Raw genomic sequence first — 25,240 nt, forward strand, 5'->3', positions numbered from 1 at the left:
CTTCCAACAGGTCCAAAAAGGATCATCTCTCACAAATGTTTTATTAATAATGTACAACTTTAAAAATATTTACAATTTTAATATTGGTTTTAATTTGATTTAAACCAGGCACGAAAATCCCAGGAAAACGTGGACAGGAACAGATGAATTGTTTTCCTAACTAATGGATGTTTGCACTAATCACATTAATCTTCAGTTATTTCAATTGACAAGCTAGGTCGTGTTTTTTTGTCAAAACGATGCTTCCTATTTTTCAATTTCTGCCGCAAGTCTGAAACATCAGAGTTCCTCCCTCCTCTGATGTTACTTTTCGATAGTTCTTCATCCATTTTAGCAGAATTAGGGAGATCATTCATATGTTTTTTTCTTAAAACACTATCGGAGGGTTTACTCAGTCGTGATCTTATACTAGTATGCCTTTGTTGGTCTGCATAAAGATTTCCATCCGGAGTACTTCCTCTGGACATACCTTCAGATATGAGCACTTTAACTGGAGGTTCATCAATGTCCATTTCATCCTCAAACCTCCCCATACTGTCATCGGAATCTTGATTAAAAATTTCCACTTCTGGGCCTTGGTCGAGTTCTGTCTTAATGCGATTTTGATCCGCATTAATTTTACGTCTCCTATGGGTGAACATATAAGAGTTCAGTTTCTTGTAAATGGGAACTTGAACTCTTGTTTCAAGTTCTGTTTTCAATCATGATATACACTACAACTAGAAAAATACTTTTTAAAACATTTTTACCTTGAAGAGCTGACTAGACCTCTTCTGCTCGCTAAAAGGAAGAAATTTTATTCTATATAAGTCTTTATTGAAAGGAATTATAAATTTCCAATTTAACTTCATATGACCTTTTACAAATGTCTCCATTCAACACTATTCACCTTTTCGTTTTTGGCTTTCCGGATGTCCGTGGATAAGATAATAAAGACTCCGCGAGCCAGCACCTTTTATCTTCTTGTCAGCTGTAGTTGCATATCGCATCAACAGTTGTTTTGACTTTGGGTGTTTCACTCCAATTCTCCAAATATTCTCCAGTTGCTCATCTTCACCTGGATATGAATGGAATATAGGTTTGGTTTGGTTTCAATTCTCTACATTACACACAATGGATTACAGAAAGAAATAAAGATTAATGGATGCACTATTTCCAGTTTTACTAAAAGAAAAGAGAGTATAAGAACATACACATTCTACTGTCCTCAGCTGGGGTAAATTTGGTTCCTAAATTTGCAAATGCTCTTTTGGTTGAGTTTTCATCCTCCCACACAACAACACCTAGATAATGATAAATAACTTTGTTCAATCCTATTGAGGTAAACAACATTTTAGAAAATATATAGAAGCTTCAGTTTAAAAAATGTCCTAGTGACAATGAGCACAGTGGTTAGACATACATGATATATCATCAATCCATTCTATGGAGCCAGGCATGTAACCTTGAAAATATTCAAACACATCCTTTGTGCTCATTTCATTCACACCAAATAACAGAATTGCATCCGATCTGATCTTCGCATCTGGAAAAAGAAATATCTATGAGAAATACTCATGAGTAGTTCTCTGGTTACACAGGTGACATTGCTATTTTACTTTGTTAATTGTTACATGCAAAATATGAAGCTTCAAGAAACAGCAATGTGACATGCGTAACCTGACAATATTCGCCCTGACACATAAACATCACTATCACTCATTGATGAGATTTCACAGTCCCAGAACTATAGTACCATAAAAAAATCTTTCACCTTGATTATTACTTGGAAGATTTTGAACAGAGCTATAAATAAGTTAAAAAGCAGAATGTAAGGTTTCATATCATTATTGGTGAAGTTGGTCTTGGTTAGTATAACTTTATGAATTCTTTTACCTGGGTAATGCTTCAATCTCAGTAGCATTTTCTGCCTTCTCTTTCACAGAAATACCAAATCTTTGTGCTCTTTGTAACCTCTTCTCTTCCGCTTCCTAGAAATGATAGTAGTGTTCAGAAAGTATCAATAGGAAAATCATAATGAACTGGTTCAATGCCATTTTTTATAGCTAAAAGTCTAGTAACCATATGACATTTTTTTTTAAATAATATCCTTTAAACATGATCAATAAGTGATCATTAATTCTGCCTAAATCTGACAGTCAGGTTTAGTGGAAATACTTGAGTGGGAATTCTGCAATAATACCTTAGAGGTGACATCAAATCCTGTGATGAAATTACTACCATCCTCATTCTGGTATTTCTTTACCTTTATGAAAAAAGTATCAAATTCAATTATTTCTGAAACAACCACTTGAGTCTAGCAATTATACAATTTTGAAACTCGTCTACTGTGTACATCAAATTAACCGTGATTTAACTTACAGGGACATCGTTTAATCTAGCCTCGTCGTCTTCGTCCAAAGGAACTTCAACTTTTAAATCTTCGAACTCCATTTTTCTTTCAATTTAAAATTTCTTCCATATTCGAAAATTTGATAAGCAACAAGAGCCCGTGATTCATTTTTCATGTAATAAGAATTATAGTGGATGCAAGGGGCTATGACGTCACACAAGCGGTGGGTGGGGTTGGTGGGTTCCGGGCACGGGGACACGCAAGTGAAGCAACCCAAATCCAATAAATTGTTCAAAAACTTAGACTCATGATGGGGTAAGACTCCTTGGGATGCAGGTGTTCTAAGAATGGTCAAAATTCTTAATACTTTCATGACACATGATGATGTATTGTCATTAATTATGAAATTATTAGGCAAAATGAAAAATACATCCAATACAAGATTTACTTAGAACTACAAGGATCACAATACAAAAGTTTACAACAGTCAAACATAGTTCAAAGTCATTGCAATGCTCTGACAGCTAGAAATGAAAGCTGAAGCTATTGTTTTAAAAGGGCTCTAAAATGTCCAGAATACATACAGTGGCTCAGTTATTCTACTCATTGCCTAGAATACACTCTATGCTGCCGGAAATTAGCTGTCCTAACACAGCTGGAGGTGAAGATATTTCGTGGTGCCTTGTTCTTGTCTTTAATAATTTACATTGCATTCCTTGCTGAGAACTAGTACGGAGCATCTCTTCTATCACGTCTTCTGTCTTGCCTGTCAAAAAAAGAAAGAAATGCAATTTAGCTATTAGACTTGGATCTTGAATTTCGTCAATTATAAACAAGAAATTTCATGTAGCATCAAATCAGAGAATTGTAGTTATTAAGCCTTCACTGTTGTTCAGGGTACCATTTCTCATCATCTTTGAAGTCAAGAATAAACAATAAAAAGTCTTGTGTAAATCTCAAAACTTTGGGTTGTTATTACTGTATCATCTTATGCCTCATATCATATGGATGTACTTACGCGCCATCTCTCCCCCCTCCATATCCACCCCCACGTCCTCCTCTTGATCCTCCACGACCACGACCACCGTATCCTCCACCATAACCTAGAAGTGAAGATTTAACAACATCAACTCTGAATGCATATCACTATTCACTAGCAAACCTCACTCTGCCTTAGTTTACCCATATCCTTACCCTTAGTTTACCCTTCAGTTATCAAGTCTAGAGCAGGCAAGGATGACTTTGTTTGAAATAAAATATTGGGCGAGAAGGTTGACTCAAGAGAATCTAAAACAGCTTCTATTGCTCTTACCTCCTCCCCCACCACTTCCTCCGTCATCTGGTTTGGGCGTATTACATCTGTTACATGATGTCCTTCGTGCAAAGTTCATATTACTACATCTACGATAAGAAAATACAAGAGCAATTAATGAGAGGTACAAGATTGTATACAGCAATAATCCCAAAAATATCAGAATTCTGCCAAGGGCGGAACAAGATGAAACTTACGATGGACAATCCCAGTCTCCACCACCACGATCACCCCCACCTCCTCGGCCACCACGAAAACCTCCACCACGGCCACCACGAGATCCTCCTACAATTGGTTATAAAAGGAGTCTTCATATCTAGGTCACAGGATAAGCTGGCCCACTTTGTGTTTTAAAATTTCAGCAGGTATTTCAGAAGCTACCAGAGTTATTCCCCTCTCCTTCATACCTCGCCCTCCTCCTCCACCGCCGCCTCGTTCTCGCATCTTCTTTGGCACAAACTTCTCTGCAAGTTCCACTTTGATATTCGCACCCATGAAATCTTTACCTGCAAGACAAATAAACATTTCGTAAGTATTCCTTGTGATAAACTTCTCTTCTTTTTATCACCACCCCAGTCCTACACCTCTGCCTTATGCAACCCTCAGAACTCAAGCAATGATTACTTACCATTGAACCACTCAATTGCAGCACTTGCTGTTGGTGGGTCATCATAGGTAACAGTAGCTTCACCCTAGTGAACACAACACCATCAATTACATACAACCAAACATTTTCACATTCACCACCAAAATCTGACTGACCTTAGACTCTCCTGTGGGCGTTCGATACAACCATATTTTTTTCCCTTGTGTCTTTTTATCAATCTATAAAACAAAATCATTATTGTGATGGTTCAAGATGGTTCAAATTGGATATCAAGATGGTTCAAAATAATACAACATGCATATAGCGAATGCTTGTTGTTCAAGACCATTAAATATTAAATACCTTGATGATGCCAATGGATCCAAACATGTTCCCAATCTCTTCAACAGTCACATGTGGAGGTATACCAGAGATGAAGATGGTGTCATCTTGATATTCTTTAGGAGCACCTGAAATGACAAGATCAAGCAATTAATACTTGGCTCTTCTTTGCCCTAATAATTGAAACAGAATATTTGACAAGTAAACTCTTTTATGCATACCTGATCCTTGATCTGAGTGGCCCCCTCCTGAAACATAATAAAAGCCAGTTAGAATATGTGTCACAAACTAACCATATTCCAGTTTTAAAAAAAAAATGAACAATCTGTAAAGCATATAAATCTGTCTTTTGAGACCTATGTGTAAATGTGCCCCCCCCTAGATTCAATGGAATCAAATGGAATCCATCAATTGGCAAGTTCACAAAATCTAGACCAAAGATTTCAGAACACCAAAACTGCGTTCATCAAAAACAGTACCAAGTTTTGTAAAAAAATAATAGCAACCCAACCGATGACACAGTAAATTGGTTTAACACGAAGTTGTACAACCGCAATCATTTGCCGAAACACTACTTTAAAAACACCAACATATATTACAGTTAGTGACCAGCTTTAAACAGTTTATAATACAAGCTGTGATACAACCAACCACATAGAAGTTCATTTGATGCTTGTTAAAATGCACCAGTAAAACAAGACCGCAAATACTGTAGTGATTACAGTGCATTTAAGATTTAACATCACAGAATAACCGAATAATATTTACAGGAAAGAAGAGGATTAAAGTTTGACTTTAATTTACCTGACTAAATGTAGTCAACGGCTGCAAATATATCTGCATATGTAGTGCACACAAGTGACCACTTTTTAACCCTGCAGATAATGTGACCATAATTTCAAACCACAAGCTGTACTTCAGCAGTTTTATCACAGAGAATATGGACATTTACCCATGAAATTTCTACCAGTACAATTCGAACCACGTCTAACCCGAATAGTTGACCATTAAACGCATTTTAACTCGCAATTTACAGGGCGATAATCATACCATTCGCCAAAACCGCAAATACCATGTCATTTGTTAGACAAACTGCCCAAGCGTGGTGGTTTAAAAAGGTGGTAAAGATCTTGCCTGTTGTTTTGACTTACCCGACCCATAACCTCCAGTGTTTCCACCATCAGATCTGTTACCACCTCTACCTCTGTTAGACCAATATTAAATATGCAAATGACGTCACATGAGGACATAAATTATACAGTCAGTGGCAGACACTTTGAAATGGGCCTCAAACTTCAGTTGCGCTCACACCTTTTTGTTTCCCCAAATATAATAACTATAGATTGAGTATGGTCTGACTTATAAAAAATGCATCTCGCCGGACACAAAACCGGCGATTTTCAAAGTTTTTTCTCTGCCCGAATGCCTGCCACTGACTACAATAGACTCTTTTTGTTAACCGACCTTGTTAAAACGTGATTATAGGACCTTTCACAAGTATGCCAATAATGTAAAACATTGCTCTTTGGTTTTATTTCATGCCATAGATTTAAGTGGTGGTCAACTTGAGTAACTGGAGGCAGAGTTCTTCACTGTACATGTTGGCTTTGTGCTTAGTTGCAAGTGCAGTATAATATTCGAAACGTTTCTGGTTGACCACCACCCAAATCACAGATCACAATGCCAAATGAAACCCATTATTTGATGTATAGAAACATAGGGACTCCAATTATAACGAAATAAGGGTGATAGTTAACTTTAAATATAACAAGAACTTTGATATTTCAAACAAATCTCGAATTTTTGAAACAGACTATTTCAAAAATTATTGCTATGAACAATGTATGTTTAAACCAAAAAATCACAAAAACAGTTATACCTTTGCAGCACAGCAACTATTTGATGACTTCTTTATACTGATGATGAGACAGGATCATAATTCAATTTCCACAACTTTGTTTGTGTGAAATATTTTTATAGCAAATTATTTATGCTCTCAAACTGTTGAAACGTTGCACAGATTTGTGGACAGCGAAAAAAATTTCACACAAAACAAATATCCAGAGTTGATGACAGTTATTCTACCCTTTTTAACCGATGGTTATGATTATAGTTCTCCATATTCGGCATCAGAGTTTTTCACCATTTTTAAAGTGACAAAGAAACCATTACAAAGAACCGCAAAATTTAGAACCGCTGAAAATCCACTTGTAGAAGTAAAACGACAGATTGTTATACACCCATTTTTCACCAAAAACATGGATTTAAAAGAAAATGGTGCACACATTACCAAATTCATTTTAACCAATCCATTTGCACAGTAAAAATTCCGAACTAGACAAAGTGATTAAGTAATGTCCTACTAAGAAAATTATAAAATACATACCCTCCTCCATAGCCACCCTTATCGCCATATCCCCTATCTGAACCACCATAACTACGGTCACCACGATTGTTACGACCATATCCGCCACCACTGCTACCATAACGATCATCACCACCTCTATTGTAACTTCCCCGGTCACCACCTCGATCACCATATCCTTTATCTTGGTTTCCGCCACCATAACCAGTATCCCTTTGGTCAGACCTTCCACCATATTGCTGGTCACCACTAGACTTATATCCACCACCACTTGAGCCACCATACCCTCCAGATTGGCCACCATAACTCTGACCATAACCAGTTGTCGGAGCAGAAGTTGAAGGTGGGTTACCACTGTTACCATACCCTTGATAACCACCCTGTTGGTAGCCACTCTGCTGGCTACTACCACCATACTGTCCAGAGGATGATTGTTGATATGAGCTAGTTTGCTGACCACTGGAATATGGTGGTTGTTGACTGTATCCTGATTGAGTGTAACCACCACCCTGTTGGTACGAGCCAGAACCTTCGGTTGATGGTGCTTGCGTAGTAGAAGAACCATATCCCCCAGCTTGGTACGAGGTTGTTGTCGCCCCATGTTGGGAGTATCCCCCATATGATTGCTGAGAACCCCCGCCATAGCTAAAAATTTTAATACATTGTTAGCATTACTGACATGCTACCTAGATTTTGTCCAATAATACCAACCATGCAAAATATTCCTTTGAGTTAAGCCCCTCAAAGAAGGTAATAAGTAATAATATTACCTTTGAGATCCATAACTTTGCTGTCCACCAGGTGGTGGCTGCTGGTTGTATGAATCTAAAATGGCCATGGAAATTATTTCAGTCAGTTTCAGACCAGAAGCATATATATGTTATTTAAAATGCCACATTTACCTGCATTTTACATAAACTTAGGTTCCTTAGGAGTTTAAATCATAGATTGAAACCCCAATTTAAAATCTATGCTGCAGATCTCATAGATTAAGCCTATAAAATCGAGGTTTTTACTATTTTTTTTCCAAATCAATCAACTACGAAATAAGTAACACGAATTAAGTGTACTTCGAGACTATGTTTGATGCCTTTATTGCATATCTAACAAGATGTTGATAATCTCACGAGGAAGGATAGATAATATTGTCACACAAAAGCGCGCTTGTGAGTATAAATTCAACGGAAACACTAGCAAATGTTCCCTGCAAACAAACATCAAAATCATGAACAGGTCCACCGCAAATATACGTGCTCGCTAAATTACACAAGACACAACAATTTCAATACTAAAGTGGACATGATTTATCTATTTAAACACCCAGGATATAAAACATTCAACTTACATGATTGATCAGTCATTTTTCACCAAGAAAATACACTTTTTATGACAAAATTTCTCCAAAAAATCCAAGCACGAGGTCACGAGCTTCGCGTCACTGCGTCAGTTGAAAATTGTAACTTCACGACGCAGTTCACGATACGATACTTTCCGACATTTTCCGATACTCGTTGCGTGCTCACGAATAATGCGGAATTTTCAGAGAATTTCGGATGCGGATTGCGGACGAGGGACTCAGATTGACAAAAAAATAATTTTTTTATATTTTACTTCAATTTTTTCATCTGAGTTCACTTTATCTATTACTATTTCCTTCCTTCGATGAAGGAAGATCCTTTTATCGTTTTGCTTTCTTGGCATCAACTATGCGCGCATATTTATTTAGTCAAATCTTGTTATCAAAATTTTATATACTGAAGAATCAAATTACAAAATACATATATTACATAATTTTACAACTCACTAAAATCAATATCATTATTCCAAACAATTACCATCTCTTCTCTAAAGCTTTTTGAACAAATATCTAACTGGTCTATGTAATTTATTTTTCTAGGATTTTATACTGAATTAGAGTTAAATATTAGTCAGTGTTACTAAACAATATTTTGCTAGTTAGCTATAGGTTAGTGTTAATTGAAAAATACAATCGAATGTAATGAACAATCAAATATTGATTGGATTATAAGTAATTTTTTTTCGTTGAATATTGGTGTCCGTCGTTAACGTTTCAAGACGAACCCTTGGAACGAACTTGGTGTTATAAAAATGTAACAAAGGAAAGTCACTTGGGGGGCTTCTGAAGGGGTACACCTCTTTCGCAAGAGCTTGTTTGCTTGGAGCGTCGGGCCAAAAGGTCAATATTCTCAATTTGACATTCTAAAGGAAGTTCTCTCTTTCAAAAATTCCAGGAGGTCCTAAGTTCATCATCCATGATCGGGGGGTACCTTTGTCTCCCGGGCCACCCCCCTCCCCCCTGATTAAGGAACCTTATGCAAAGATTTGAATTAAATAGTGATATGATGTAGACCTATTATCCTCTTGGGAACGTTAACACTCAGACAGGAAGAAGAAAACTAAACTACCTTAATTCTACACAGTCAAAAATACGTCTGAATACTACGCGCAAGTCAAAGTTAGATATCGTTTTTGACATCCACTGCATATTTCGTAAAAATACTAAGTAAATACGTAGGATTCGTGCATGAATAGAGAATTGTTCATTTTCTAATTCTAGGATTCAAAACTGTTGACTCGTACGGACACACGTGTGCTCTGAAAGTGTAAGGTATTGGGTCCAAGTTGTCTAACCACCTTTCTTGGGCTCAGTACTTTACAGTCACCCACATTCGCACCAAGCCACCAACCGACAACCACCACCACTCCACTCTCTGGAGATACCGGTAATTCACGAACCTCTTTACATATTCATTGAGTACATATGAGTGTTCGCTGCCGTGTATGCCTGAGTAACGACGTTCTCGTCGCGGGCTGCGACAGGGTTGTATCGGGTCATTTGTTGCGGGTAGGGTCCGGGTCTATGTACACGATGGTACCCACGCTGGGGCCCTGGGGATTGATTTGCTGTGGGATAGTTGAGCGAGTTCACCACGCGATGTATCATGGGATAATTTGGCGACGAAGGATGTGGCGTACAAGATCGATTGAATTCATTTTGAACTGGAAAAAAAGTTGAAAACAAATTAGTAATCCCTCATAACAGTTCCCAAATTCTAGAGGTAAGGATCATCTCTTATTGATCCAGTGTTACTACAGGAGGAAACCTAAACTAAACTAACTTTATTTATACTAGATAGCTCTATCAGTTCTAAACTGTTCTTCCTGGAGGTCCAGTAAGGATCATCTCTTATTGATCCAGTGTTACTACAGGAAGAAACCTAAACTAAACTAACTTTATTTATACTGGATAGTTCTATCAGTCCTAGACTGTTCTTCCTAGAGGTCCAGTAAGGATCATCTCTTATTAATCCAGTATTACTACAGAAGGAAACCTAAACTAAACTAACTTTATTTATACTGGATAGTTCTATCAGTTCTAGACTGCTCTTCCTGGAGGTCCAGTAAGGATCATCTCTTATTTATCTAGTGTTACTACAGGAGGAAACCTGAACTAAACTAATGTATTTATACTGGATAGCTCTATCTGCTCTAAACTGTTCTTCCTAGAGATCCAGTAAGGATCACCTCTTATTGATCCAGTGTTACTACAGAAGGAAACCTAAACTAAACTAACTTTATTTACACTGGATACTAAAGTCTAGAAAAGATAATGTCTTATCACGACAGCAAAATACGAGATAACGTCATTTACCAGTGTTTGTATCATTCATTGTCATAGCAACTGTCGTGGTAAGTGCGCCAGAGCATTGAGGTCGTGAGACTGGTTCAGGTGACTGATGCGGAATGTTAGATGGTAACCGAGATCGCGATGGTTGATGTGATACATTGTTGTCCATTTGTTTCATGACTTCAACTACATTACTAAAAAAATAATAGCACATTGAGGAAAACGAAAAAATGTGCGATAGTTTTATCAGTTCTAAACTGTTCTTCCTAGAGGTCCAGTAAGGATCATCTCTTATTGATCCAGTGTTACTACAGGAGGAAACCTAAACTAAACTAGCTTTATTTATATTGGATAGCTCTATCAGTTTTAAACTGTTCTTCACGAATAGACATTCACTAAAATCCATTCCCTGTTCGTTTGATTTGAATGAGGAATGCAAGAATGATTAGTCTTATTAAGGCGTTAAAGGTTGAATTAATAATTCCCCCCAAGGTCAAAGTGAACGCTTATTAAAATTTGCTTGAATGACAGAATATAATAATACAATTATAAATATTTGCGGTTTTACGTCCCTCAGGCTGGCCATATATGGGAGCATGGGGTTTCATTTTTTAAAACAAAAATAACCAAAAATATACATTCATTCACACTGAATTTATGCCTGTCATTAAATACTGTTTGTTTAGTTTAGGTTTCTTGATCAATACGAGATGATCCTTACTGAACCTCTATGAAGAACAGTTTAGAACTGATAGAGTTATTAAGAGTTATCCAGTATAAATAAAGTTAGTATAGTTTAGGTTTCCTCCTGTAGTAACACTGGATCAATAAGAGATGATCCTTACTGGACCTCTAGGAAGAACAGTTTGGAACTGATAGAGTTATCCAGTATAAATAAAGTTAGTTTTGTTTAGATTTCCTCCTGTAGTAACACTGGATCAATAAGAGATGATTCTTACTGGATCTCTAGGAAGAACAGTTTAGAACTGATAGAGCTATCCAGTATAAATAAAGTGAGTTTAGTTTAGGTTTCCTCCTGTAGTAGCACTGGATCAATAAGAGATGATCCTTACTGGACTTCTAAGAAGAAAGCTTAGAACTCATAGAGCTTTATTCAGTATACATAAGAGGTGGGATCAATAAGAGATAATCCTTTTGCACATGGAGTGGCTGCTACCTGAGGTCCTTCCAACAGGTATCACATGGACAACCCAACAAATCAAACCCGCCCTCCATTCAGCGGTAACATCCGGCCATGAAAGAGGCGAGTATTTAAAAACATAGCAAGCGGTTGACGGGAAATTTGACGCCATCTTTTAACATGGCTTTTACAAAATGATCATGCATGTGTGTTCATCAATGATGACCTTCGACCACACGATCGGAAAAGAATCGCACTTGGAGGAGCTAAGATGTTACCAGTTGGTTAAGGTTACACCCTGGTCACAAAGATGAAAAAGAAGAAATATAACAAGCTGTAATTCTTGCGATGAATAATATGAAAGAGAATATCCAAATCTAGGACGATTTTTATCTCAAATAGCGCAAGAAATCTCTGTTTCTAGACGGACTTTCTTCTTGGACTAAACTCCTGAATATTTCGAAACTTTTGTTTAAGTTGTTGTATGTTTTTCCTTAAGATGATCTCAATCAACTCAAGCAGCCATTGATGGATAAACAGTGTGAATTGATGTATATTTTTCAATTAACTGATAACAAACGTGCGAGTGTGTTTACCTTTCGTTTTCGCGTGATAAACACGTCGCGTGAACACGAAGCAGATGTGACGTTAAGCCAGAAAGCTGGCTAGCGCCCCGTCTGCTGTGTTTGATAACGTCATGCCGACAAATGAGTACCGTGATTGATTAATGGTCTAGCGAAACGCTAGCTTTCGAAGTCGAAGTGCCTTTCGTTCCCCACTTGAACGGCGAAACGGTGGAAATATTTAGAAAGGACATTTGTTAGGACATGTTCTTTCACCTTTGTGACCGAAGGCCTCCAGAAATGATAGAGCTTTTTTCAGGCTGAACGAAGTTAGTTTATGTTTAGGTTTCCTCCTGTAGCAAAACTGGATTAACAAGGGATTATCCAGTTGAATGAATCTGATGCAATAGAAAGAGCTAGTGTAGATGAAGTTGTACGGTTTGAAAATTACGTAGCGTGCCAAATTCGCATGGAGCAGCAATTAATTAAGGGTTATAATTAGCTGCTAGTAATTCACAGGATTTCAGACGCGATAATTGATGATTTTGATATCATTTCAAACGTCAAAAAGAATAATGTTCAAACGAAATCCACAGGAAGGATAGTTGTCAGATAGTCAAAGTGTTGGAGAAATTATTTTTGTATAGACTATAAACCTTCACTTCATTTTCCCGAGTATTAATGGAATGTTGTGGGAATGGTGCTGTCAGTAAAATAGTAATCGTTGATCGAATTTTTGGTGCACTTTCCAAGGGCACAGACTGGATCAGTTCATAGTAGACTAGTTAAACTCTTGAAGAAGATCATTTTCAAAACGCAAATATTGCTTACCAATCATCGGGATCACAATCTCGAAATCCTTTTGCAAATGGATTACTGGCGATCTTGAGCTGAGTGATCTAATAAGGAATAATCTTATCATCAATTGGTGTTGGAGAGTATGGAATAGCATGCTTAGTATATTATAGTATGCCGGGCTTTTGATATGAAAATATATCGTGTAGCATTGCTTGGCATGATGCAATGTAGCATGGTACATATCTAGACGTTAATAGGGTTTAATGGTCTATGATTTGGTCTATGATGATGGTACAAATCCAAACTTTGGTAGGGTATTATGGTCTATGATTTAGTCTATGATGACGGTACAACTCTAGACTTTGGTAGGGTATTATGGTCTATGACGATGGTACAACTCTAGACTTTGGTAGGGTATTATGGTCTATGATGATGGTACAACTCTAGACTTTGGTAGGTTATTATGGTCTATGATGATGGTACAACTCTAGACTTTGGTAGGGTATTATGGTCTATGATGACGGTACAACTCTAGACTTTGGTAGGTTATTATGGTCTATGATGATGGTACAACTCTAGACTTTGGTAGGGTATTATGGTCTATGATTTGGTCTATGATCGATGATGGTACAAATCTAGACATTGATAGGGTATTATGGTCAATGATTTGGTCTATGATGATGGTAAAAATCTAGACATTGATAGGGTATTATGGTCTATGATTTCATCTATGACATGGTACAGATCTAAACATTGGTAGGGTATTATGGTCTATGATTTGAAAAGGGGAAAAGTTTTGAAAAATGGTGTAGTATGGTGTTTTAAATTAGGTTTGGTAGCTTTTATACGACTTTATGTCGTGTGGTTTGGTATAAGGTGCGGCACAAGCCTAGTATGGTAACATATTCTGTTGACTTATTATTACAATTTAATTGCTTTAATGGTTATAATCTAATTTGCTATATGTTTTTTCTTCATTCTAACGCAGTTCAATACATGACCCAAACTCGACATCTGACATACCTCAGCAGTCAATGTGCATAGCGGAGTAACAAAGGTCAGATATTATCAATGACCTCCTGCAGTGATGAAGGCTTAGCACGTCGTATATTGCAATTTAATTAATAAGATCGTCTTTACTGTCAGATAATTGCTAGTTTGATGGGCGTTTAAATACACTGCAATATTAACAATCATCTCCCCCATCGAGATGTTGAATTTATACAATATGAAGCAATGAACATCGATCCCACAGTAAAGCAACTTAAAACCCAATTAATCTAAGATATTCTCAACTTGGGCAGCACGCACATTCCCAGCATGCCTCAGTGGAACATCGATAACACATCTACGAAACAAATCATTGCGGATAACTTAGGTCGATGTCAAAACACAGTATTTGTTATATCTTCATCCCATCAAACGGTCTTTGGTATTTTTTAGGGTAAACGCCAGAGTAATTATGCCCAGAGGTCATATGTTTAACTTGTCGCTCACAATAATCTCTTACTTACCATGTGGTTCTGATAAGCAGTCACGGCCATAAACTGCGTTTCTGGAAAGACAAAAGTCCTCATATTTTCCCTGATAACATCGGGACTGATGTCTTCCACTTGGTGACCCTGTAGTTCCAGATCTGGTTCGATCAAAATAACATGAAAACGAGGCTGGTATTTGTGCATCGAATTCAGGATTATCTAAAATCAAAAACAATTCAGGATTATCTTAAAACAATTCAGGATTATCTACAATCAAAAACAATTCAGGATTATCTAAAATCAAAAACAGTTCAGGAGTATGTATCTTAGAACAATTCAGGATTATCTACAATCAGAAACAATTCAAGATTATCTACAATTAGAAACAATTCAGGATTATCTAAAATCAAAAAAACAACCCAGGATTATCTAAGATCAAAATGAGAAATGAGTTCATTTATCCTAAATCAACCCGTCATATCCTCCATTATCTTGTCTATTATCTCTTCTTATCCTATCGGATATAAAAAACAATCCTATCTTTTCAAAATCACATTTTGCCCAACAGCACTTTACTACGTATATATGCCACTATACTGTGGTTCTGAATTATTCTCAAAGTCATTCTATTCAATTCCAATTACTTCATCTGATTCAATTCCATCTGATTCCATTCAACTCCAGACCATTTCATTAGATTCCATCCAAATTTACCCACCAGTTAACAAACATCACTTCATGAAAATCTAAATATATCCAAGATATTATTATCACTTACGTGTCCGTTGTCATCCATTAAATTATTCGTCAACTTGAGTTTATCAAACGAAACAATTTGTTTCATCCATTGCGTCCCAGTACAGGGCGAATCCGGATGAACGTGCACACGACCAGGGACACTAGGATCAGCTTTGCCTGCAACCAACCATTTTGAGCTATGGAAAGCGTAGCGATACCGTTTATCGTCGACAGAAACAAAGTCCATCATCAGCATGTACTTTGTGTTCTGCTCCATGCCGTAAAGACGAACTTGGAAAGTCGGGAACATTCGCCTGAAACACAACAAACAAATTATTTTAATTATTTATAAAATATCTTAGTGCCTTAGTCTGTGTCTTATCATCGCTGACATCAAATATATTTTGATTCATTTTACTGTTAAGATTGCTCGACTGCACTTAAACAAAACGTTTCATAACAATAAAAATATTTAGGGAACTTTATATTTGCCACAGCTACGAAGTACTTTATCAAATATCCGCTTCTAAAAGCGTTGTGGATGGGGGCGACTGTTGTGATGGAACTGAATGTGGTATGGTGTGGAAATTGAAGGACGATAATAACACTATTTTTGAGATGAATTCTTCATCATAAAAACCCTCGTGGGCATGCTAGATTTTGTAGCTTAACTTGAGCTTTCTAAGTACATTATAGTAAAGGAATAGGCTGTCAGTCAACATTAATCAGAGGAAAGAACAGAGTCCCATATCGCACGACTGAAATTGCATGCACAGCGTTGGCAAAACCACAAAAAAAACTCGCTAAAAAAACTTTTGATTGAAAAGCAGGAATTGAAATTCAATGCCTTTTTAACTTAATATATATATGGCACTCAGCCCTTGTCCAATAACTTCCTATTATTGCGATAAATCACAAGGTCAACAATGAATATAAACAAAGAGTGTAAAGTCTGAAGGTTCTAGAGGTACGCCCATTTTGGAGTGGATCAAACGAGAATGGTAGCAACTCGCACAGCACAATAGTACGCATGACGTTCGTGACGCAATGCGGTGATATCCCAAATACGCTGACAGAAGTATAACGCGATTTTAAGCAATAGGTATTATTATCAAGCTCTGGTCTATTTTTGTCTGACATTGGGTGCTTTTCAGATGGTGGTCAACCTTCCGTCACCAAAAATGATTTAAATTTAGACCTTAAAGTTTAGTGTGCAATAAATATAGATCACCGACGAATGCTCCGTAATTCAATTGTTGCGATATTTTTCATCGCAATTTTCAACCTTGGAAGAATTGACTGATATTTTAGCACGAAGCAACGTAAATAAAACAGGTGTTCGTTAGTTAGGAAACTACAGTCATTTTACAGACCTACATTTCTTACAAGAATTTTCGCACGTCCTTGGAGAAAAAGCTCGTTTATCCTAATACTTTACAACAATTCAGGTTCGAAATCATGTATAGTACGCGCGTAAACGGGTAAACGCACGCATGTCGTCAAAAAATGGTGTGTTTTTATTCCCTGTCATATTTAAAACGTGCAAAAACTCAGCGCGTCTATAGCTTGCGTGAGCGAACACGCCAAGCGGTTTGTTGCAAAACAATTCAGTTATTTTCAAGTTTGACAGTTTTGTTGGATATTATGAAAGCTTGTTGAAGGGTTGTTTTAATTAAATATTTTCTCTTACAAAAAACAGACAATTAAATTGAACAGGAATTATGCAATGTCACGAGATTAATGCTCAGGAAAACCTCGACAGCTCTCGACGTCCCGAAGAATTTCAATGAATCTTCGCAACTCTTTTATAAGCCAGCGACACGCTTTCCACGCAAAGTTACGCATGGCGTATTTGTGTGACTTGAGAAATATTTCTATAGCAACTCCTCTGCTTTGTCACGACAAGAACTCAAGTATACATTTATTGAGATGTTGACCATGTGGAATAGATCATGTCAAATGTAAATAGCTTAGGATTTAGACCTGACCTTAAATGTCCTGGTCAGAAGAGCCAAGGAATGCGGAGTTTGTTTCTCATGCTTTTAAAATGTTTTTGCATGCCAATGCTTAACGACTTGCATCATCTTTTACAAAGTAACTTGTGAGCGTAAACAGGATAAATTAGATAAAGAATTTTGAAAGGGATCTCGCAGTTCATGCACTCAAGAGGTTTTTGTCAAAATGATAAAAAGACGATATGAAATGATTGATATCGCTTGTGTGAAACAAGCTTCACTGGCACATCTGTAAAAACACTAGAAAATTGTTACATACGATGTGTTTCACCTGTGACTCTCTATGAGAATATCGACCACAGCCTTTCGCGATTATTCCTGTGGGATTAACATGACTTATAACACTTCTCATCACGAAACATAATCTATTTCCGCGCGTATTATGCTAATACGCATTTAATTCGCCACGCACAATCGCTTGTGTTTTTAAACATTCCATATGATCTTGGTATAAATACGCAGCCAAGTTTGAGCTAAAATTTTGAAAACTAAAACTAAAAATCTCAACTACTCAAAATTACAATGACTCATTGTACTGAATGACACGTGTTTTGTTATTTTTTCAAAGACTTTTCTCACAAAAATGTCCTTTTGACGTAGAAAGAAATTATAGGACATCAATCATATCAAATTTCTCTCAATTTTGACGATTTTTGGCGAGACAATCTTAACCAGTAAACCCAGGTTGAGCTTTGCAAAGATTGCGGACCGCCTGAAGTATTTGAGATATTCCCACGTCAGTTGATCAATATATTAATTTACAATCGAATTAAACGCAACTTAAAACAAAGTAAATGAATTTTGTGCGAGATTTAATCACTTTCCAAAACACCCTGTGAAAAACACCGATGTAAACAAAAGGTTTTCATGACAATGAAAGCGCATGTCAGACGAACAAACAAAAATGTTTTTGCACGTCAACTTGGCATGAAAAAAAACAACAGAAAGTGTCGCCGTGCGCTGATTAGGAACAGTAAATATTGATGTGGTTTGTGAAAATAAAGTGCATAATTTAGATGTTAAACAGTGGCGTGAAATCTACATGGATTTTCATATAATATTAATTGCATAAGGGGTTGAAAGGAAAATCTGCATACCAAGTAACAACACATTACTATTGTCAGTCTATTAAAAGCCTGCGTGAAAAAAAATATATTATGTACACAATTTGCTTTTACACACTTGATCTAAAGTTCCTTCTTCATCATGCACGCAAAATGTATGGTGAATTAAAAAAATAAGCCAATAACACACAAGAGCCGACAGGCCAAATGTGTTGGTAAAATGCCAGAGTCTTAACAGCTAAGTGTCTAAGAGGTCTTTATCGTGCTGGAATAGCAACGTGGTATAAAAAAATTAAGTGGAAAAATAGTTTAATTAAGCCTCTTTGTATTAATGGCATTAATACACTAAATGGTAGCAATACTTCGCCCTGTAAATATCGAGAATAAAATTTCACTCAAAGCCAATGACCTGGCCTCGATTTCAAACATATTCCCTGCTATTTAATCGATTGACGTTTCATTAATCTTGTCTCGCCAAATTCAACGACTAATTAAGTAAATCCTATGTCAAAAGGCTGGTATATAAGTGAATTAACGATAAAAAATCTTTGATTGTTTTTTTTCTAAGTCCTTTCCTAAGACCAAAACGATGTTTTTCTTCACAAGTATAGCCAGACAGTATACATGAACAATAATTTGATGGTCAATGTTTTAGTAATTCAGAGCCATTTGTAAACGATCTTGCCAACTGAGTTTTGTGCAGGAGATAACTAGATAGACAAGCCCATATGCATATGTGTTTAATTTCATATAATTTCTCGACTTGATAAGATTGCATTTAGTGGCAAAATATTGTTCAGCAATTAATAAATCGTGTGTACCAGATGACATTATGTCATTTAGGCTACATTTTGACCGTGAGAAGGTAGAAATTTAGATGAAGCCAGCGATAAAACACGATAAAACGTTCACATAAAAAATCCTCCTTCCGGTAGATAGTTTGGGAAATATAAAGTGAATCTTTTTCTCACGCAAAAGAATGTACAGTACTTAATCAAATTTGGCTGCTTGTGGGAGTGTGTCTATAGGGTTTAAACCATGAGGACACAGACTTTGCCTAACAAAAAAGGGATAAGGAACACGAGCCTAACTGCTGCAAATATCTTAACCGCAAGACATGAGATAATCTCGTAAAACGCTTCTTGTTTTCTTTATCCTAAACTCAGAGATCGAATCACTGCGAGAATGTAACTTTTCAGTAGGAGAAGCAGACAAATATACATCAGGAAATTACCAGCCGGCATCACACCGACATATCGTGGAAATAATAGTTGAAATAAAGCGATCAGGATGCCTATTTATGGCCATTTATCGCAAAACAAATGAGCAATAATTCTTTACGAAAGGAAGTGAAAGCCAAAATAGAAAGAATGGTTATAACCATATATGTTAATATACATAATTCATTTGATGTTAATAATAGTTTTGGCTTCAATGCGTGCAATTTATTTTCCATTAACATGTCACATCTGATAGGATCACGCGAGCTGTCACAGATGGTAACTTCACTACAAACGCGCCGTTCCGATAGCGAATTCATTTTCGCAATAAAATGAAAACATTTCTTTTTGTTTCGATTCCTAACGAACACTCCATCCTCCTGCCTGCCTAATCATCAGAATTCTAGAGCGGTTTTCCGGTGCGAGAATGTCTGTGTAAATATGTCTGGGAATCAGTGAATGATGTTTGTCTACTGGTTAGCGCAGAGCATCTATACGATTAGAAATATCTCGAGTGAAGAAGTACACGGTGGGCCTGGATTAAACTGTAATATTTGAAAGAATCTTTCGTCGGATAACTTCCGATCATTTTAGGCTTTAGTCAGCAAGTCCTATGGCGCATGCTTTATTTGCGCAAACAATAGAGACTTAGAGAGCTTAAACATTTGACCACACGTTCAAACACGAGGACGTGCGCGCTTACACTCTGAACGCCGCAACGTCGTTCTTGCGCAAACACGCGGCAAGTTTCGCAACGTAATGGTACACAAGAGTTGCAGCCAAATACTGCAAATATTTACATAAATGGCGTCAAGATAAAAAGGTAAGTACTGCAGCATAATCGCGCACAATCTCGCCATATACAGAAGCTTAGGGTACCGCTATAAACAAAAGCGCAAAACACGTCTCATTTGCATACAACACGTCAAGGAAATATCGAAGGATTAGAAGCGATATTTCACTATTATTTGTTTCGGGGAAACACAAGCTGCTGTGCGCGTATGTACGTCTCTACTGTTCCAAGGCTGCGTTGTACACCGCGCGCGCTAGTGTTAACAGCGGCATAGCATGCAATAATATTGGTTCAAGACCGTGTAAAGAAAAACAGACATATCCGCCTAGAATCATGCTATCAATCAACAGAGCGCTATAAGATCCATTAAATAGCAAAACGACAGGACAATAACAGCATCTTAAGTAATGAAAACGAAGCCAAGTGTACATAAAATTTTGTTTAGATTAGATCGATCTTACACCCTGATAACAATATACTGCAGAGCTAAGCTTTGATGTGTGGGTTTTAGACTAGTTCACTTAGTTTTCAGCCATTCTTCCTAGACGTGCAATAAATTAAGATTATCCCTTCTTATTGATGCAGTGTTACTAAGGAGGAAACCTGAACTGACTTTATTTATACTAAATAGCTGTATCATTTTTGAACTGTTCTTCCTAGAGGTCCATCTCTTATTGATCGAGTGTTACTATCACAAGAAATCTAAACTAAACTAACTTTATTTATACTGGATAAAGCTCCATCAGTTCTAAACTGTTCTTCCTAGAGTTCCAGTAAGGATCATCTCTTATTGACCAGTTTACTACACAAGGAAACTAAATAAACTAACTTATTTATACTGGATAGCTTCATCAGTTCTAAACTGTTCCTCCTAGAGGTCCAGTAAGGATCATCTCTTATTGACCCAGTGTTACTACAGGAGGAAACCTAAACTAAACTAACTTTATTTATACTGGATAGCTCTATCAGTTCTAAAATGTTTTTCCTAGAGGTCCAGTAAGGATCACCTCTTATTGATCCAGTGTTACTACAGGAGGAAACCTAAACTAAACTAACTTTATTTATACTGGATAGTTCTATCAGTTCTAAACTGTTTTTCCTAGAGGTCCAGTAAGGATCATCTCTTATTGATCCAGTGTTACCAGTTCCAAACTGTCCTTAGAGGTCAAGTAAGTGCTACTGATTAATTTTTAGTTTTACTTTTGGAGATGAATTTGAAAAATGAAAGAGTCTCACCGCCTTTGAGGTGTTTTCAATGAAAAAAAGAGTAGGAATATCATAATTACTAAAAAATTAATCGCTCGATAGAAATGTACACACAGTTTTATTTAGATTATCAGAACGCATGCAAAGAAAAAGGTGTAGCGACATGGACATGACACAGTCGACAGACGTTTTAATAATTGTGGTATTGTACGGCTTCCTAGGTTATTTCACTATGATGCAGGGGAGTAATTCTATCTTATGTTTATTAAGAATATATTCAGGAAATTTGAAAGCAAGCTGTGACAATGAACCTCTGTTGGTTGAGCATAGTTATTACGCTGCTATATCCAGCGTCGTTACCCTGTTGTACTGAGTTTAAACCACGCTGCCCGGTGTTTATAGGATGCCATTATATTCCCTAATAATTCTAAAACTACCGTAGAATGATATGGAAATAAAACGATCGCCTGTTTGACGATTAAGCCCTGAAGGCTGAGACCGTTGGTTATATCATATACCTATATACGCGCGTTCGTCATGAAGTCAAATCTTCATGAAGATTTCAAAATTATTTCATATATCATTGGAAGAATTGACGCAAATTTTCCGTTCCAATGGCTGGAACCACGCGACAATGCGGATTCAAAACTTGAGTATATTTCAACTAAGTAAATACTGCTGGCATATTGAATGAGAAAGCCTACCTTCCCGCTTTGGTAACGATCATTTCAGTGCCCAAGGAATGAAACTCTTCCCATAAACTTTTCATTTCCAATTCCACTCTGATGTGCGCCAAACTGCGACCAGCGTTGCTGGTAGATTTTGGTGGAAAACTTCCAACCGTTGGTGAAATGGTTGGTGAAGGTCGTTCATCATCGCTGCTCGTTGATCTCTTAGGAGCCTTCTTCCCTGTTCCTGCGTTTTGAAGGCATTCTATGCAAAATAAAAGAAGAAACTTGTGTTAGAAGACATATCAAGTAACAATCGCTGTAAATGGAAACGATTTCTTTCTGAGTAGAACAGACACCAATATTTCGACTGTTGGAATATTCGGGTTCAACGAATGTTTGACTATATTATTATAAACGTTCAGAGCAGCGATAATGAATGTTTTATATTGATTAGGATCCGGTCTACGAATGTCGTATTTTATTATTTCCGAAATAGTTCTTGATCAGGAGCAAGCACGTCTTCGTATTCAACTATATATTAATCCAAATAAAGCTATAAAAACTATGAAACAAATAACTGAGATAGCAAAGAAGGAAACTACGACCTTTGATAGTAAAGTTAGATATTCTCAGGTCACGACAGACGCAACACACAACAGATTGCAGGGTTTGTATATTATGTAGTTATGATTGGTCAAATTGAGTGATTCTAACCGCTGATATTGTTTTGAAAAGTTTCGCACAATTTAGGTCCGTTCTGTTTCCTAATACAAGAACCATAGACTGCAGTAAAGTGGTTTGATTTGTAAAGAGGTTATAGACGCAGCTTAGAAACAGGAATTAGTCTGATTTACACTGGTGTGTGTCTTTCAATACTTTTACGACCAATACACAGGGTAGGACACGAGCAGGCACGAGACTCTATATGGCTCAGTTCCTCGAACGAGTTGGCTTTGCGATCGACTAAATTCGCACAGCGAGTTTTCAAGATTTGGCATTTCCTATCGGTACAAAGGAATCTCATATGGTGTTTTGCTAAACGACGTCTCAAAATACCTAGAAGTTCACTGTGACGCTTATTCACAGCTAGTAACTTATCTTTCAACCAAATGACGAATGGATCAACTACCTTCCATCTCTTTTGTCAACAGTTGAGAAGACCAATTAAACAAGTCGTTCATCCTCATGCAAGCACCGTCTTGTATGCATTGAGAAGCGTCGATAAGATGGGCAATTGAGAATGCATTAGCCTTCGGTGATAGGAACCCAGATGCATCCATACCACAAGCGAGTGAGTAAGATGACTCCACCTTTGCGCATTTATTAAAACCTTGCGGTAATGTTGTCCTATACTCACGCACACACAACTGTATACAGCTTAGAGTAGAAATATTCAAATAAAAAAAACTCTCACAAGTCCTCGTGTGGCGTGCTTTGAAACTGCTACCAGATTACTGCATGAAATTTGATGATTAGAAGTGATGTCAGACAGGCACGGAACCGAGATTTGGCTCACAGGAGAACTTGTTTACCACCAGATTTTATTAACACTTGTGTACGCGATACCTCCTTCGCAGAGTTTCAAAAATATCAAGCGCTCTCATATAACTCCGAGACCGGATTAGTCTAGGAATTTGTAAACCCGTTTCGTCGTTAGACAAGACACTTCGCACGATTACGAACACATTCGTTGTTTCTCGCGAGGGATTCGCAAAATTTTACTGCGATATTACTGTTCTATGAGCACTGGTTGTGATGGAATCCTCAGAGAAATGGTAGCCGTCGATCGAGATGAGTTCGACTGTTAATACCCGCAGATTATGCAGAACATCAACAGGACGCTATAAAACTAAACGTACGAGATTCGCTGTCCAGTTGTCGCGCTTCTATAGTCCACAATTTCTAGCGTGACATGAATGTGTTCTGCTTGCTCTTGGAGTGTCGTGTGAATTCAAATGGATTTCGTTATCGCACGATAGGAACTAATTAAGCTGTGACATCATTCATCATACTCATTACTTTAAGCATAAGATGTCATGTCGTTCCTTTACGCTTCCGATGAAAACCTATGACGCGCATTTTGACAAGCAAGTTACTAAACTCTGCAGACATGTGGCTTGCATTAATAGCCCGAGAATCCAACAAAGTTTCGCTGGGCAAAAACCTTTGCCAAAGCAATTTTGGCAAAATCTTGCAACACTCTGCGTGCTCGTTCGTGTTTGTTTAAAGCGAAATTTGATAGTAGTCCTACCCTTGGTGACACGCATCTTATGGATCTAGAATTGCACCAAATTTGGCCGAACACCTCTAGCGAAACAGAACAACATAGGGTTTTAAACCTTGTTGTTTATTCTGGCGATTGTATTGTCGCGTAAGAACATGAATATGGTGTTGAATATTTTCAAGATGAAAACTAAAAAAAAATTTCCCAAAAAAAACATTTTATTGCAACATCAATACCATTGTTTGTTTTCAACCAAAGCTATTGTCCTTGAATCATTAAAGTGAATCGGATTATACTCGTTCTTCAATCACCCACTGCTTCGAGAGTGGTTGGACGGAACTCGTTAATAAAATGATTCAAGCCAAAAATTTATAAAGTAATTTTTTTGTGAATGATTTGTGCTCAATATATGTGGTTGTGAATGTTCACAAATGAGTCTTTTCAAGATTGATAACTTTTAGTTTGATTGTTAAATAAATATTTTATTATTAAACCTGAGAATAATGAACGTGTATCTTATTTCAATTCTTTTGGCCCTAACTTGGGAGTTTTGATTGTCTTGCACATGATCATTTTTTTTATCAAGCAGTTGCACAATGAGATGTGAAATATAAAACTATGACGTTTGCCGTTTGGATCTAAACCAGTTCACCTTTCACGAGTGAAGGAAACGTCTGGTTGTATCTAGGGATATCTAAATTAGTGCGCATGTTTTTGAGAAAAAAAGAGAAACACGGCCAGGC

At 37.1% G+C, this 25,240-nt stretch overlaps 3 protein-coding genes across 5 annotated transcripts; all 3 read right to left on the reverse strand.

Moving 5' to 3' along the window:
• Window positions 1–5: 5 nt before the first annotated feature.
• On the reverse strand, window positions 6–2,464 carry LOC114520567 (nuclear cap-binding protein subunit 3-like). 2 transcript variants are annotated; one of them, XM_028540865.1, is made up of 9 exons: window positions 2,362–2,464; window positions 2,183–2,245; window positions 1,876–1,970; window positions 1,754–1,785; window positions 1,403–1,525; window positions 1,194–1,283; window positions 890–1,057; window positions 750–780; window positions 7–627 (listed from the first exon to the last, which is right to left on the reverse strand). In XM_028540865.1, exons 1-9 carry the CDS (start codon window positions 2,431–2,433, stop codon window positions 186–188), a joined length of 1,116 nt encoding a protein of 371 aa, XP_028396666.1. In that variant the 5' UTR covers window positions 2,434–2,464; the 3' UTR covers window positions 7–185. The 2 variants fall into 2 exon arrangements, with proteins under 2 accessions (XP_028396667.1, XP_028396666.1); XM_028540866.1 differs by lacking the exons at window positions 2,183–2,245; window positions 2,362–2,464 and having other exon boundaries at window positions 6–627; window positions 1,660–1,785; window positions 1,876–1,943.
• Window positions 2,465–2,725: 261 nt separating this feature from the next.
• LOC114520568 (RNA-binding protein FUS-like) lies at window positions 2,726–8,386 on the reverse strand. 2 transcript variants are annotated; one of them, XM_028540867.1, is made up of 13 exons: window positions 8,283–8,386; window positions 7,708–7,762; window positions 6,959–7,582; window positions 5,724–5,776; window positions 4,794–4,820; window positions 4,594–4,700; window positions 4,407–4,469; window positions 4,273–4,336; window positions 4,052–4,150; window positions 3,842–3,929; window positions 3,645–3,733; window positions 3,351–3,435; window positions 2,726–3,098 (listed from the first exon to the last, which is right to left on the reverse strand). In XM_028540867.1, the coding sequence occupies exons 1-13, from the start codon at window positions 8,296–8,298 to the stop codon at window positions 3,059–3,061; spliced, it is 1,410 nt and encodes a 469-aa protein (XP_028396668.1). In that variant the 5' UTR covers window positions 8,299–8,386; the 3' UTR covers window positions 2,726–3,058. The 2 variants fall into 2 exon arrangements, with proteins under 2 accessions (XP_028396668.1, XP_028396669.1); XM_028540868.1 differs by lacking the exon at window positions 5,724–5,776 and having other exon boundaries at window positions 2,727–3,098; window positions 8,283–8,373.
• A 179-nt stretch (window positions 8,387–8,565) lies between these two features.
• LOC114520742 (T-box transcription factor TBX10-like) lies at window positions 8,566–24,262 on the reverse strand. Its single transcript, XM_028541080.1, has 7 exons — window positions 23,403–24,262; window positions 22,307–22,535; window positions 15,345–15,618; window positions 14,603–14,785; window positions 13,122–13,189; window positions 10,611–10,780; window positions 8,566–9,958 (listed from the first exon to the last, which is right to left on the reverse strand). The coding sequence occupies exons 1-7, from the start codon at window positions 23,551–23,553 to the stop codon at window positions 9,699–9,701; spliced, it is 1,335 nt and encodes a 444-aa protein (XP_028396881.1). The 5' UTR covers window positions 23,554–24,262; the 3' UTR covers window positions 8,566–9,698.
• Between the last annotated feature and the right edge of the window lie 978 nt (window positions 24,263–25,240).

The sequence above is a fragment of the Dendronephthya gigantea genome, unplaced genomic scaffold (genome assembly GCF_004324835.1).
Source record: "Dendronephthya gigantea isolate DGI-Jeju-01 unplaced genomic scaffold, DenGig_1.0 000016F, whole genome shotgun sequence".
Lineage (NCBI taxonomy): Eukaryota > Metazoa > Cnidaria > Anthozoa > Malacalcyonacea > Nephtheidae > Dendronephthya > Dendronephthya gigantea.